Source organism: Pelodiscus sinensis, chromosome 4 (genome assembly GCF_052426305.1).
Source record: "Pelodiscus sinensis isolate ZL-2025 chromosome 4, ASM5242630v1, whole genome shotgun sequence".
Lineage (NCBI taxonomy): Eukaryota > Metazoa > Chordata > Testudines > Trionychidae > Pelodiscus > Pelodiscus sinensis.
Genome location: NC_143055.1, coordinates 24,549,367 through 24,566,087, shown reverse-complemented (window position 1 = coordinate 24,566,087; position 16,721 = coordinate 24,549,367). Strand labels below are relative to the sequence as shown.

The window sequence follows — 16,721 nt, the reverse complement described above, 5'->3', positions numbered from 1 at the left end:
TGACTCACTTTTTGCCGAAGCTCACTCACTAGGCTCTTGCCATTTTGATGCCGGGCTATCAGGAGTGCCGGACTATTGGAGTTTTACTGTACTTTGTTTTAGCTAACAAGCAAAGTTGACTGCAGGCTATCAACATTGAAACACAAAGTTCTTGCTTCAGCACACCTTTTGCATGCTGAGAATTATGGAACACGGAGCTTAAAAGATATCTCAGAAATGAGTAAAATTGCTTGGGTGGAGTTCCTTCCCACTCATGAGCATATCCATCACCTATTTATGAACTAACAAGTTACAAAATTAAATAATCACTGCGCAGTAGTCCTTCTAAACAATGTAGAAGAGTTACATGTTTTCAGTGTTCTAGAGTTAGCATTAACCCATACATGGTTATCCAGTCATTTTAATTTCATCTCCCCAGTTTTTGTATTTAACAAATAGCTCCTTTTACCATTGGTCCAGGGTCCTACCACTCGATCCCTGATAAGACAAACAAGTGAAGGTGCATGGGAACCTGGTGCTTCACTCCACCCCAGGCTCCTCCCCGTCCCAAGTCCCAACCAGTAAATGTTTCAGGCTCACTCATCTGTGTCAGGGAGCTACTGACAATGTCCAGGCAGCCCTTCTATTAAACCATTACTCTGGACTTTCTTTTGGCTTCTCTCACCACTTCTTCCAAAATCTTCCTAGGTCTCTTTCATACAAGGCCCTTCCATGTAAACTCCTCAAAGGTTCTGTTCCAAGTCCTCTGGCTTGAGTACTGTCTAGAGCAGTGATTCTTAATCTGAACTTTCCCTGGGGGTATGAGATGCCCTTTCTGGGGGTGCGGGACATGCCAGATTTTAATGATATATCTTAGGTTTAAAACTGACCTACTTCTACGATTTTTAATAAGGGGTGCAAGAACATATTTTGAGAACCAAAGAGGCGCATACTGCGGTAAGGTTAAGAACCACTGGTCTAGAGTTTTTTTTTAAAACCTATATTTGCCCCTGGTCTCTCTAAACAAACCTTTGTTTTTATTTTCAGTGCACAGTGCTTGGAATTTGAGAAACCGATTTACAGATTTAGTGTCAGATGCTGTTTGGTCGATATTGGCTTTTTTTAAACCTCCATTCTAAGACAAAATTGATTGTATCAGTGTATTTGTGTTTGACTTGTTGAGCTTGGGTCTGGAAGGCAATTTCAAATAAATCCAGTCTGCCTCTGTTTATTTTAGCTTCGCTTATTTTTCTGAACTGAACAGAAATGTTGTGGAAAGTCTCTCTTGCTTGCTTTGCTGTTGATCCGATTTCTATTAATTTTGTTGGATTTGATTATTTAGCTACCAATTCTAAAATATTCCAGATTTCTTGTTCATGAAACCTGGGAACTGAAACAGGGACTGGCCGTGAGCCTGTGCTTTTGTCTTCCGATGTATGTATAAAATACTCATTAATTTACTTCAGGACAAAATTTTGGCTCTTCGTGAATTTCACAGGCAGCTTTTCATGGATCTACATCGGATCTTTGAGACATAGGTGCTTTATGTAACTGCTGAACTACTGTGGTTCCCATCACAGTCAGAGTTCTAGTCAAGATATAACAACAAGGAAAAACCTTGATAAATCTGATGCATCTTTAAAAATCAATTTAATCTAATTTAGAACTATACACACTAAAATACATTAATCATAATTGTATGATTTTGTGGGTACCTTAGCTCCATTTATAGAATCTGAGATATTTAGATTACATTTAGGGTTAATTCTAACTCTGAATTTCCTGAAATTTTAAGGGTTCTTTTTGTGATAATTAGAACAACTTTGTATGACATTTTTCCCTGTGTACTTTTAACCTTAACTTCATCAATGTAGGTTTTTTTCCCCCCTCTAGGAATTAAAGAGAATGGAACAAAAAATATACACAAATGCAGGGCTTACCCTGCATCCTCCACTCAAATAATATTATACAGAACATGATAATCTTCTGATACTACATAGAGATTCCTTTTAGTTACAACTTCACCCTTCATTACTTGAAGTCTGTCAGACAAAAATGACCAAACCAAACACACCATAGGTGGCCTAGATTCTAAAAGTCAACCACAATTGATTAATTTAAAGTATACAATCTTCCACTAGAAACAGAAATGTGCAAACATTTATGAAAAAGTATTTCCTTTTTAAAAGCATGAATCAACAACATCACAATGCCACTTGTAGCTAAGGGGAAAAAACAATACTTGCTTTATTCTTCTTACCATAATCCAAAGCAACAATGCTAAATACAGGCAGTCCCCGGGTTATGTACAAGATAGGGACTGTAGGTTTGTTCCTAAGTTGAATTTGTATGTAAGTCGGAACTGGTACATATTGTAGGGGAAACTCTAGCCAAACATTTCTCCAGAGCTCAGTTTTATTCTCCCACACCTCACTTCCCTCAGTCCTTTATTCTCAAGCTGAGGTGTCTGCTGAGAAAAGCTGCTCCGCGTCTCCCTGGTCTGCTGGGGGGGGGCGGGGAACGCTAGCTTCGCATCTCCCTGGTGTGCTGGGGGGAAGCAGCTAATGCGGGGTTGCCTCACCCCGTTTGTAAGTAGGGATCCGATGTAAGTTGGATCCATGTAACCCGGGGACTGCCTGTATGTGGAAACTGCGAAGCAGACATGGGAAAGAGGACTCCTTCTATAGTTTTCCCCCCTACCTTATAATCACTTCTTATTAGTATGTTGAGTTATTCCCTTATTTTGACCTTCCTACTAAGGACAAACAGTATCGGGAACTGAGGGTCTAAATAAACATTCTGACAATGTGAAAGGATCAATTATTATGCAAGGAATCTGGAAGAAATCTAGACTGCTTGCCAGGATTAGAATTATGAAGTGATTGTTGACAGCATATAAGAACTCTATGTGAATGCTGCATGCATGAAAGAACAGCTCACAGGTTTTATGACAATATGGACAGTTATTAGAACATTTGCAAACCTATTCTTGAGAACTTCAAGGTATCAAACCCTTAGGACAGTCATGCTTTTATTTGTGGGTTTTAACTCAAGCTGATGAAAATATTTAATTTTTTAAAAATAAAAAATGCACCATTTTTCAAAATAAAAAGTATTCATCCAAACTATTTGCCTTTAGTAAAATGTTTTTTATTATTAATTTCCTCCTTTTTCTCCATTTTTCAGTGGCAAAATAGAAAAAGGAACAAAGGGAAAGAAGGGAGCAGGAGAAGGTGACAAAGCAAGAAAAAGAGAAAATTTTTAGTTTTTGCTTTTGCTATAAAAAAAAAAATCACAAAATTGAACAAATTTCCCAAATACCCATTTACCACTTTTTGACAAACTCTGAAATGAGTTGTGTAAGCATGTTTTCTCTCATCCTTGGTTTAGCCTTACCCATGAGATTTGCCTCCTTTCACACTTCTATTCCCTCAGTCACCAAAATTCCCTCCTCCCACAAGAAGCGCCAAAAAACCCAGCATCTGCTCCTCTCAAGTAAGGCAGATAATTTTCTATTCCCCCATCACAATTCCCATGAGCAGGGCTCACTTCTCCCTTTTGTTAGCTGGCTCTGCTTTGTATGCCACACCTCTTCTAATGCCCCCTGGCCTGAGGAAAGAGTGGGAATGCTCCCAAGCTGCAATGAGGCAGAACCAGAGAGTATTTATCAGACTTGGCCCATTCCTTCACCAGCTACAAACCCTGAATTTCCTTCTCCTTCTATATCACCCACATGGACTCCCTAGATATAGTAGATACTGGCCACTTATCCAGGTGTTTAACATTTCAGGTGCAACCAGTGTTCTAAGGCTTAAAATATATTAATTATGGGAAAATGAGTTAAATCTTATTTCCCCTTCCACAACTTTTTCCCTCTTATCACTATTCTAGTATTTACAATTCAACCTTTGCTTTTCAAAGTTAGTATGAAATAATATTCTGTATTGCATGTGGAATGTGTAATTATAGTTACTACTTGATATTTGATGTCTCCTCCTGATGTAGTAGTTATACTTGTACTAAAACAGTAGAGAAACCCCAATGATACTTTTGCTCACTTAAGGCTGGTGGGGCAGAAGTAATCAGAAAGCAGAATACTGAATAATTCTATCTTTTTGAGAACACCAACACAGATTTGGAAGACAAATTAGTCAGCAGCCATTTATAAATATTAATCAGCAAGATAATGCAAATGCTCCTAAATATCTATTTAACAATCTATAATTTAGAGGCCTCTTCCTTTAGCACACACTGACTGGACTTTTAAAAACACAAGTGTGTGCATGCACGTGGGGGGAATTGGAATATTTTAGGTCATGATTTTTGTCTTCACTACCTTTTCGGGTAATATTACCACTTCCCAAATCAGGTACTGATTGAACCTTCCAAATCTGGGTCTCTCTGATCCGGCAATATCCATGGTCTGGCACGGCCATGGGTGTTGCTTTACCAAAGAGCACTGGAGGCAGCAGTGGGAGATAATGTGGGAGCTGGGGAGCTCAGGCTGGACCAACAGTAGCTGTGCCAGACAGCAACTGGGGAGCCCCTGACCTGGCCAGGGGACCCCTGACTTCAATGGGGCAGGTGTGGTTGGGAAACTCCCTGCCCCAGCAACAGAATCCTAAGCATCAGCTAGGCCAGGAAACTGGGGAGTCCCAGCCCCAGCTGAGGAACACCTGGCTGCAGAGGGCTCCCGGCAGTGAGAGGCCCAGCCAGGGAAGCACCGGCAAGAGCAGGGGTAGTGGCAGAAAGGTAGCCCCTGCTGAAACACCAGGAAACCCCTGGTAGCAGTAGGGCCGGGGTGACTGGGCAGTGCCGGCCGAGAGTGATTCGGCTGAAGTGGAGATGGCAGAGGCAGGCGGCTCTGCCGGGGAACCCCAGGGAATTGCCGGCTGCAACAGGGCCGGCCCTAGCAGAGGAGTGGGGTAGCTCGTGACCCCTTCTGGGGAATCCTGGGGAACACCCTGTGCCAGCAGAGCCCTAGCGGCCAAGCGGTCCAGGCTGAGAGTCCAGGGGGACACTGAGGCAGCCTGCAGGCAGCAGCATGAGGCGCCCCTGCTACGAAAGCATTAGAGGGGTCAGGGCAAGGCAGGGAACCCGAGTACGAGGAGCCCAGGAGTGATCAACCACCAGGGAAGCACTGACCTCTCCTAATCCAGCAAAACTCCCTGCTTCAAAACATATTGAAGGACAAGACATATTGGTGCATCTTGTTTTGGGGAAAATATATTCAGGGACAATCATATATAGCCAAAAAAACCCAAAAATAAAACCCCCACAACCTCAGCTTATCACTGCAGAACTCAATCAACAACTGTGGTACAATGTGGTCAGAACAATAGTAGACCAACCGAGTTTTCCTTGGAATAATGAGGGCTAAGCAATAGCAAACCTCATTTGCTTTCTGAGTCAAACTGTTCTAAATCTGATTTTGATAAGCCAGAGTAAACAGACTGCAGCACCCACAATATGCTATGCACATTCCAGACAGAAAAATAGGAGCTCACAACCAAAGAGGGGCAAGGAAAGGATGCCATATATAAGAAGAATTATGTTGGAGTAAGTTTATATTTGCATTTTAGGTTTAATAATGTAGTAATGTAGGGTAATATATTTAATGTTTTATTAATGAAGCCCTTTAGTTAAATATATTTTTTTGTTTTAAAGTTTAGTGAGTTTAGTAAGTAAAAAGACAGAGTTTTGGTATTGTGTCTACGTTAATGAGATTAGAAATATTGAAGGCCTTAATATGAATTGTTTTGATTAAGATTTAATTTACAGTGCCTTTTGCTTTTGCTTTTTATAAACACTGTATCTGTATACCTTTGAAAGTCTCTGTGAGAAAGACTATTTGCGTGAATGAGAAATTTATCATCATAAAGATAAGGTGTGAAGGTCAGTGTCGGAGCCAGATGGCCAGGAAAGAAGGGGGTAACCGGGTGAAGACCGATTCATCGGCATCAGAAAAACCATCAGTGGGTACCCATGGTCAAGGATTGATCACAGGGGGCAGACTGACGACTCTAAAGCGAAGCGAGCACCCCCAAAAGACTACTGATTACAGAATGAGCTTTTTGGAGATGTTTGGAATGTCAACATCAAAAGATAACTGTAACTGGTCACAGACTGACACAGTGAAATCCATAGACTTCAACAGGGGAAGAAGCTAATAAAAACAGGGTGACTTGCTACAGAACTTTCGCGACCGACAGAGCCCGGCTTCCCCTCTGTGATCGATCTGGCTCACCACTAGATTGATCCAGACTCTGGACTGGTAACTATAACATTGTTTGGCGGAACTGTGGGTATTGTGTTTGTGCGTGTGAGTGACTGAAAAGCTACTGTTGTATTCTCAATAAATGCAGAGTACTGCCTTTTCCCCTATAAAAGATTTCATGTGCTTTGTTTAAGCATAACAATGAGTCAAGGTGATTTTACTATGTTTTGGTAATGTACGATTATATCAACACAGGATTTTTGCAGTAATTAAAGTATCACAGAACCTAGCAGCATCTTTCCTTCATTACTGACATTCCTAGTATCATACAATGGCTAATGCCATCCCATTGAAAGAAAATGAAAATAGTAAACAACTTTTAATAAAAACAAATATTTTATAATCCTAAAGACTACAGTTTAAAACAGTGCAGGGATTTTATTGCACAACACTGTCGAATTTTCATAACAAACATATGATCAAATATAGAAACATTCATTTTATTTTTAAAGAGCTCCATTTTCATCTCTGCCATAATAAACCTACAATTATGTTATGCTGAGCATGAATGATAAAATCTGTGGTAAACTCAACATACATCAGGCTTTTGCAAAGTTTATGGATTTCTTTGAAACTATTCTCTGCTGTAACCTCAACCTATACCAACTATTTGCAACACTTATGGATTCCTTTAAAACTATTTTCTCTATATAACACAAATGCAAAATTATGAACACTGTTTAAAAATATTTTAGTGAGATACAGAACTAAGTGTATATTTGAAGCTGTTCTTTCAGAACCAATATACTGTACTATAAAGCAGCAAGTAATAAAAAAGCGCCACCATGAGGACATGGAGTATGCCATCAAGAACATACTATAAAGCAAGTGTTATTTCTGTTTAAAGTAGAATGACGCTAAATCTCACTTGTGCTAACCCACAAATGTGTATTGTGTACACATGCACATACAGGTTAGCAAGCAGCTTTTCAGAAAAGATTTTGTAGCAGAATTCTTTACATAAAAATATATTACTACAATAAAACAACCATTAGAATTTGAATGTATACAATAAAACAAAATCTACAATTGCCTAAACAAATGTGTGTGTCACAGAAAACTTTGGCTAGGAACATACATTTAGGGAGTATTAATTATCATTCATTTAAAAAAATGAACTAAATCCTGGCCCCATTCAAGTGAATGGGAGTTTTGCCATTGGCTTCAGTGGAACCTACATTTTGTCCAAAATGTTAGTATGACGTTCATAAGATACGGAATAGCTGGCACACCAGACTCTCACCTTTGGAGGTTTCAAACTTTTCCTTTTTGGTTTCTTAGGACGTAACAACCGTTCTCTTTCCTAAAGTAAAAGAGAAGATATTATTTTTACCATGTATTTAGATTACACATGACAAAAGGAAACACTATTAATTTTTTTCTTAAAGCAGGGGTGAGGAACTTCAGTGCCCCCTGACACCCACCCCCGGGGCTGGAGCATACAAAATCCACTAGCCTGGGCCCCCCATGCTCCTGTGTGTGAGGGGAATGTGGGGAGTGTCTTTCTCCTTCTCAGTCAGGGGCTTCTTTGCTTTACTTCTCACTTGTGTGTGGTCCCCCACTGATTTTTCTGTGGGTCAGCAGCCCCGACCCAAAAAAGGTTCCCCACACCTGTCTTAAACCATACATCAAAATTACAAACAGTAAAGACTTCTTGTACTATTTCAACAAAAACAGAATAGAAGTTTTCCCCTTGAAGCTCAGGAACATTCAGCAACATACTTCACACATTGATCTTGAAATTGGCAGGCAAAGATGTGTAATGTACTGGGCACAGGTTTTTGACAGTTATTTTTTTCTCTGAAGATTTTAGAACCACCCATTAAGAAACAAGACTGTACCCTACTCTTCTGAGGCTGAAGGTCAACAGCAAAGATTAGCCCAGTTTTATTAATCATAAATCAGACTCACATACATTCAGACAGACACAGAACCACACAGACAAAAAGGTATTTTTTGTTTGATGAATTTTTTTTTAAATAAAAAGAAGAAACACATAATGTAGACTGCTCAGCCTTCTAAGGGCAGAAGTGTTAAGACAGTAAGGCACTAATTATTCATCTTTGCAGCATGTAATTCTGAATGCAGGAAGCTCAAGTTTGTTGGCTACTGATCAAACACATCCCAATACCTAGTGGATCTCTTTCAGCATCAGTTTCGAAGAAGACTGTAGCAAATCTACATTGTAACATAAGAAGGTCACAGATACACTTAAGACTTTTAGATCTTGTGATCATTCACTCAAAAAATACTGACTTGACCTTTAGAGGGAGAAGCAGAAGAAGGTAATAGGCAGAAAGGGACAACAGGGATGCTAGGAAAAGATAAGAACATAAGAACATAAGAATGGCCGTACTGGGTCAGAAAAAAGGTCCATCTAGCCCAGTATCCTGTCTGCTGACAGTGGCCAGCTCCAGGTGCCCCAGAGAGGGTGGACCAAAGAGAATAATCAAGCGATTTGTCTCCTGACATCCCTCTCCAGCCTCTGACAAACAGAGGCCAGAGACACCAATTCTATCCCCTCGCTAACAGCCTTTTATGGACCTAACCTCCATGAAATTATCTAGCTTGTCTTTAAATTCTGTTATAGTCCTAGCCTTCACAGCCTCCTCTGGCAAGGAGTTCCACAGGTTGACTACACGCTATGTGAAGAAGAACTTTATTTTACTAGTTTTAAACCTGCTACCCATTAATTTCATTTGGTGTCCTCTAGTTCTTCTATTATGGGAACTAATAAATAACTTTTCTTTATCGGCCCTCTCCACACCACTCATGATTTTATATACCTCTATCATATCCCCCCTCAGTCTCCTCTTTTCTAAACTGAAAAGTCCCAGTCCCTTTAACCTCTCCTCATATGGGACCAGTTCCAAACCCCTAATCATTTTAGTTGCCCTTTTCTGAACTCTTTCCAAGGCCAAAATATATTTTTTGAGAGATAACTGATCCTCTCTCCTAATTTCTTTTCTAATCCTTTTTTACTCTGCTAGTCCCCTCCCTTTATCCTAATTCTGTTACTCTTTCCAGTTTTACTCTCATCGACTAATTCCTGTGTCATTCCTTGAGATTCTTTCAGTTTTAAATGGATTACAGTGATTTTAGATTTCTAACTCTAATTGCTGCTAAAGCAGCTGTCTCTTATCTACTGATATTGAACTACAATCCATTGGAATATCAACTCAGGGCCTCTTCTGAGTATTTCAACCTGGAAAGTGGAAGAATAGTAAACTACCATTGGTAAAATGGTTGTTTTGAAATGGTGAAGTGATCCTTCTCTGCCAGAACACAATTCCAGGAGGAAAAATTTGGGAACATACACCAGCAATTCAGAACAATGGTAACTTAAATTGCACCTTTAATTCAGACAGTTCTCAAGGCATTTTACAAACTTATATGGGAACCACTTCATTTTCACCCAGAAGTGACAACTTTTGGGGTGAAATGGAGCAGATGTTTCAGGTTACTCAGCAAGACTGAGTAGAGTTTAGAGTAGGAAGTGGACAATACGACTGAGGGAGTTTTCAATCCAGTCACTCACATTAGAAACTGGTCAAGACACAGATGTTGCGTGCCCCCTGTCCTACAAATAGTATTGTAAGTGCTTTGACCACTAGCAATCAAGACTTCAGGTTCATGGATCACTTCCCCTAATGCCATGTTAAGACACTAGATCTCTAATGATGCAATCAAGAGCACTACTTGCTGAATCTTCAATATTGTTTTCTGCAGTAGCTTGGAAATCAAATTTTCAGTTACTCACCACGCAGGTCTAAGTTATGAGATTACTACATGGTATGGTGGCAATAAGACCACAGATGCTCTTTTGGAAACTCATACATTTACTACAAAGGGAATAACCAAAATGCTGAAGAACTCTTTCATGTTATAACACTGGCAGTTCTACCCTGTGCTCTATCCAAATTAACTTGAATATGGCTCAAAAATGCTAGGAGTGAATGTAGGTTTATGCACATGTGAGTACTGAATAGGTTTAATTTTACCACTGTGAGATCATCAATAACATGCTGCTGCTCTATGACTTGCAGTCTCAGGAATTCCATTTCTTGTTCCTCTCGTGTGCTGCTGAGATCATTCAGGGAAGTGTGCCTCTTCAAAGCTGGCTGTGTGGATATCTTTTCTTTCTGCAAAAAACAAATTTATTATTAACATAACCAAGTCTTAAATGTCTTCCTGATGCATTACGTAAAACCCACACCTCTGATACATTGATATTATGCTTCAGAAATCTGTCCCAGTACACCATAAGGTCCTTTTCCCACAAACCACTCACTTGGACATCTAAAACTAGGATGGAGAAAGAACTGAAGAATATACTCTGGGCCAGGAATCAATCCTGAAGAGGATCTTTTCCATCTCTAGTTTCTACAGATCAAATTAAGCTCTGACATACACATACATGCAAAATCCCTTATATGCCAAGGTAAATTTAAGTCCTATAATGTACGCCTTCCAAATGAGCTTGAGACATGAAAGCTTCGATGATCCTGTTCTTAATTAATTTTGTATAATAAATAACAAAGCAAATAATAGCTTTGATTTTAGAATATTACCCATCCCTAGCATAATATATTTGACACTGACATCTTCATATTGCTTAGGTTCTGGTGTGTCAGCATTTATTGGAGTAAGAGCCACACAATGTTCAACTCTAATCTACCTCTGATACATATGAGCTAGCTGCTTACCATTTCTGCATTCTCCCTTGTGAGATTTTTTATTTTTTCTTCCATCCTCTGGATACACTGCAACAAGTCCTCATTCTTTTTGGTCATCCTCTTGTTCTTCTCTACAAGGGGTTTCAGCTGACCTTCTGTCTCCCGGGAACGTTTCAGCTGCAAGGGGGGAGGAAGCCCAAAATGTCAGTTGATCATAATAATATGGGCTACAATGACTTGAAAGGAGGAGGAACATGAGTTTTCACTTTGCCTTTATTTCTCTTTCATTCATTGATAGAGAATCTTTTTTCTGCCTGCACACTGCAGCTGCACTATACTGTAAGCATCTAAAAACTTAGGGCCTTAGCTTGTTACCACAAGTGAAACTAACATGGAAGCGGAAGCAGGCTGGAGTAATGGCAAGAATGCAGTATTCACTATTAACAGAACTGAAGCACTTTCATGCAGGCTGCAAACCTCCCCGAGACTGCTACGGCTGGACTTTCCCATTTACATTACATTTTGTTCTTAGGAAGCACACAGATTTCCCATGGTCTCTCAATAAACTGTAAATCTTATTATGCAGGTGCATCCACTGAGTTATTATCCATTTTCCTAAAGAACAAACTATGACAGTTACCTTTCACTCTTTTCAATTGCCTTTACTAGAAATATGCCACACTCCCTTATTTTAAGAAAATTATACCTCATGCGTAATTAGTGAAATCAGGGAGTCAGCCAGAGGGCACAGATTCAATCTCCGGGCTGTGCTGGCATTTTCAGCTTCTCAGTTTTGTTTCCATGGTTTTATGATGTGAGACAGTCATCTCAAGTAAATTACTGCCCTTTCCCCAATCTGTAGGCATTCAGTATTTTACTAGTTTCATCTTCATAAACCTTTGACTGCTCAGTTCCCCTATTTTTTAAATCATCAAAACAACTTTCAATGAAAGCCCAGCACATATTAAACTTCAGGAAGATAACACATTTCTTAAAGATTTGTTTTTTGAGCCATCTGGAGAAGGACATTCATTTTTGTAATAAGATTCAAGTACAGCAGTGTACAAAGTGCCGCCTCATATGGAAAAGCATGCTTTACCTTTTTAAGAAATATTGAGGATGCCCTCAGGCCAGGCATTCAGAAGAGGGTGTTTGATTGAGTCATACATGCCCCAGATCCTACTTTAATTTAATAGACCCCAAAGATTTCAGTCTGGAGTATTTTAGCATTCCTTAAGGGTGTGAAGAAAGATAAATAACCTCTGGGGAAGTGACCTAGTTACTGAATAACCTTTTTCTCCCAATAGTACATCAGATAAAAGAAGCAAGGTATTACTGAAAGGAAAGAAGTAATGAATAGCTAGAACAAAACAATACAAATTACATTTCCCTTTTTCCAATTGTCCAGGACCTCCCTGATCACCACGAGTTTTCAAAGATAATGCCCTTGGCAGTAGACATGAACATACCCTGTTCCACTCTGTGATTTACTGCCATTATAACCAGGGACTTCAGATGAGCTGGAAACTGAACTCTTCAAATTCCTGAGAAGGAACAAAATAGTGCTTTTCCATACACTTAATCACTGGTGGTACTGAGTCTAGTGTATTCCAGAGGGCTTGTGCCAGTTCAAGGCCTTAATCAGGAAGGCCACTCTCCCAGGACAGCAAGCTGCAGAATGGCTAGCAGTTTGAGCATGTTCTCCTGGAGAAACTCTACCTGGATGCTGATGGATGTAACTACTTGGCAGAAAAGATTCTGGAATGCCTTTAAATCCTCTGTACTAGAAGGGGAAGATGAACTAGGCTGAAAGGCATCATCCTGTAATAAGGATGAGGGATTCTGCTGAGTCAAACTGGCTCTTGCTCCCAGGAAGAAGTACCCAGGAGGAAGAACTCTGGTGGGTCTGCAGTGAGGAAAACTACCAATTTTTGGGCTTGTGCCTGATTAGCAGTCACCCCAGCCTCCCAGTCAACCTAGTGGGTGACTCAGGCTTAGATCAGGACAAGGAGCAGGATCTCTGCAAGCAAGGAGCATCCTTGAGTCCAACAAGGCATAAACATTGGTGGGCCAGTAGGGCCAGATCAGGGACCTCTGCCCCAGCCAGGGGTACATGTTAACGCTGGTCCATATTGATGCACTGGTGGCTCTCAGAGCTTGTCAGGTGATGCTGAGTGCGAAGATGATGACCCTGACTTGGAATGTGCGCCCTGGAATATTGGGGACAAGATTGGAATGATGCCCAATACATCTATCATACAGAACTGGGCAGGAATTGGTGCCACCCGATAATATCATTGGTACCGAGCATGCCAGTATCACAGGCAGTGGCAGTCTCAGTGGTCCCAAAAGTGCTCAAGTGCCTCAACAACAAGAAGGGTGGCAAAAACCATGTAGAAGGCCTCTCTAGTGCCAAATGCAGTGGAGCTGGATCAGGTCCTGTTACCAAGTCCCCTATATCAATGACAGGAGTGTCTGGACACAGTGACAACACACCTGAGGGTTCAGTGGCTCACTGCATCAGAGTGGCTATCGGTTTTCCCTACGTTGTCACTTCAAAGATTTATCTACTATGACAGATTCAACACAAAAATGGTCTAGTTGCTTGAAAACAAAATGCAGAGTTATAGGTGGGAGGGAAGAAAAGAGCACTGGATTTTGCTGGGTAACATTTGAGTTATGGAAGGCAAGTTAGTCTTTTAAGACAGATATTTCATTACTCAGAAATAAATAAAGGAAGAGAAAACCTTCCACAAATTAGCTCTTTTAAAAGTTTTCATGTAAATTAAGTCAAGGTGTCAGCTCAATTAAGTCCTTTCATCACAAAGCAGAGCCTTTCAATACTAAAACAATAGCCTAAAACTGATAAACTGTAAGGCAATTTGAAAACCTTGTATCCACAACAGTCAAATACGGTATAAATCACATGATGAGCATGTTATATAATATCATGCCAAATGCCTGGAATCACTTCAAAAACAGACATGCAGCTCCAGTGGCATTGGAACAATTTGTACAGTGGAGGTACTAAGAGTCATTGAACAAACCAGGGGTCTCAAACTAAATTCACCTTAGGGACAATGCCAGTCCTCACATCCCCTTGCAGGCCATTAATATCTCTGAAAACGGAAAATGACTTTTACAAGGAATGATAGCCTGGCAGAGCAACTGATTTAGTTCTGAACCCCACAAATGTTTCATCTTTGTGCCCAAATGAACCATTCAGTGATAAGGAAAAGCACTAAGAAAATGGCATAACACTGTTCTTATTCTATACCAGCAGTTTCAAAGTGCTGGATGATTAGCTACCACAGCGTAAGGCACCTTAGAAATAAAGAAAAGAAAAAATTATTCATGGGAAAGACATGCAGAATGGTGAAGAAGGAAATGGTGAATTTTCATGATAATTAAACATCTTAACTTCAGCTGATGACCTCTACTGAGGTTATGTTGGGTATAAAAAGACACAGTTTCTTCCAAGAATATATACATATTAAGTACAACTAAAAAATAATAAAAGACAAAGACCTCATGAGAATCAAAGGAAAGAAAACAGTGAATATTTGATTCAAGCTACTTGCATAGAATACATGTGATGAAAGGCTATGCAACGGGGGGACAAGAAATAAAGAAAGGAAAATCAACCAAACAGGAATATTTAATACAATGTGTTAAGTTTTATAATATAGCAGTGTGTTAGCAACTGAGAAAGAAGTTAAACTCTGCCTAAAACATTGCTTCTCAGAGTATCATTAAAATATGGTCCTGTAAGTCACCATCTGTGATACTGCTCATTATTTTACCAGTTCATTTCTTTCATCTGCTAAAAGGGTATTTCTGTCTTCCAGCTTCCGTATTACAGCATTCAGTTCAGCAATTTTTAGTTGAAATCTTCGTATGTCTCGTTCATCCATATGCTGTTCCTTTAAAAACACAAACCAAAAAATAATTTTTTCCTTCAAATATTCATTTACTAACCAGAAACATGTACTTATATTACAGAAGGCAGAGTTTGCATTCAGTGCATGCGTACAGCACAGATATCATAGAGAATATCTATAGATGATTGTATCATTGATTGCAGAATTGTTTTTATTGACACAAACTGTTGCAAATATTTCTTCTAAGAGTCACATGGTTGCACAAGCTGAAAAAGGGCAAGCAGCCAGAAGATGAACTCTAAGTTATATCATGTAAAAAAATTAATCTTTAAATTATGAAAGAAAGACCTACTATTTATGTTTTGTACTGCACTCTTTCAGTTTCATGCCAAAATTAATAGCAAGGTAGAGTACATATTTACATGATAGAACCACAGTACAGATTGGAAAAAAACGCAAAAAAGTGGCACTATTTTTACCGTAACAATGCAATGTACGGTGCAGTTAACAATGCAATGCTCCTTTGGCAAGGATTCAACATTACAGGAAATACTGTGAAAGCAGATACAGTAACTGACCTATGAAGACTATCTGCTTCTCTTACCAGGCTTCCCATCATTTCAGAGATATCCCCTACTCCAGCAGGAAGTTCCTTCTTGGGGCTACCGTGGTACCGCTCTGCCTCCTTTACTTGGACAAGCTGTTCATCCAAAGCTTCTTTCTGAAGCAGCAGCTTTTGTGCATGGCCTGCCTGGACACCAAGATCTTTTTCCAAAGCCAAAATCACTCTGTCTTTGCCTTTTATCTCATCCATCTACAAGAGAACAGAGGAAGAGGGAAACTTCTGAAACATTTCCAAATATTTTCAACAGGCAGCAAACATACCCACAAAATAAAGTTCTGCTCTCAAAACTAAAGTTACCTAATTGGGACTTTTTTAAAATCAAGTTCATCTACTAGAAATAAGCATTCTTTTTCCTGCAGAACATTTCAGTCTTCTACTGCCCATTGAAATCATTGGTTACCTCAATAGGGGTCCTATGTGACAAAATGCAAGGTAATAAATGAGCCAGCACTCTGATCACTTAGGCACTAATCAGCTTCTATAGGGAAGGCTGATAGGGGATATGTGACCAACAATATGAACAGACTAAAACAATTTAGCCATCAGATGAGGAGTATAGAAAAGACACTGGAAGAGGAGTGAAGGGGGCGGGGCTGGGATAAATGAGCCTACTATGCACTGAGTTCTCAAGGAAGGGAGATGCCTGCTCTTGCTTGGCTCAGCCAGAACAAATACTTTGCTGCAGAAGACAGTAAATGGGTGATGGGAATATGAATAAACTCTCATAATTTGTTACCTACTGATGGAGAGGTTCCTGGGGCTTATCTTATTACACCCTACAGGAGTTAGACATAAACAGAGAGAAAAATACTCTCAAGTTGGGGAGTCTTAATTTCTGTGGACAAAAAAAGAACGTTTCTTCACCATATTCTAAGATGTTCACCTGTGGGGCAGGACAAGAGGATGCCAATGTACCAATTAAATCCCACCAAAGCCTTATTTTGAAGCTCAAGTTATCTATCAGCCTCCTGCTGTCTCTCTGTATAAGGGTGAATTTCAAGACATGACAAATCTACCCAGAGACAAATGCTATTCATTCAAAATATGTACATTTCATCTGAAATTCTTAAACATACCTAAGTATCTTTCTTCTTAAGATTAAAACATAGGATGCACAGAATGAAAAGGAAATGTTGTATATCACAGCACTCAGTGGGTGAGACACTATTTCAGCATAGTAGGGGGAAATATTTCCCTAAATCCTATTTATATTTACCCAAATGTGTTACTCACACATCTCAAAACTACACAGAACATAATGTCAGCAGTAAACCACTGCCAGC

At 39.7% G+C, this 16,721-nt stretch overlaps 1 protein-coding gene across 2 annotated transcripts in view; it reads right to left on the bottom strand.

The window, feature by feature from the left end:
• Positions 1-16,721, bottom strand: part of JAKMIP1 (janus kinase and microtubule interacting protein 1) — a 161,386-nt gene that overhangs the window by 27,913 nt on the left and 116,752 nt on the right. For both annotated transcript variants that reach the window (XM_089777801.1, XM_089777802.1), the window contains exons 7-11: positions 15,418-15,627; positions 14,736-14,855; positions 10,963-11,109; positions 10,258-10,398; positions 7,500-7,559 (exon numbers count right to left, since the gene is read on the bottom strand). In XM_089777801.1, the coding sequence (XP_089633927.1) occupies positions 7,500-7,559; positions 10,258-10,398; positions 10,963-11,109; positions 14,736-14,855; positions 15,418-15,627 (678 nt within the window). The remainder of the gene's footprint in view (positions 1-7,499; positions 7,560-10,257; positions 10,399-10,962; positions 11,110-14,735; positions 14,856-15,417; positions 15,628-16,721) is intronic.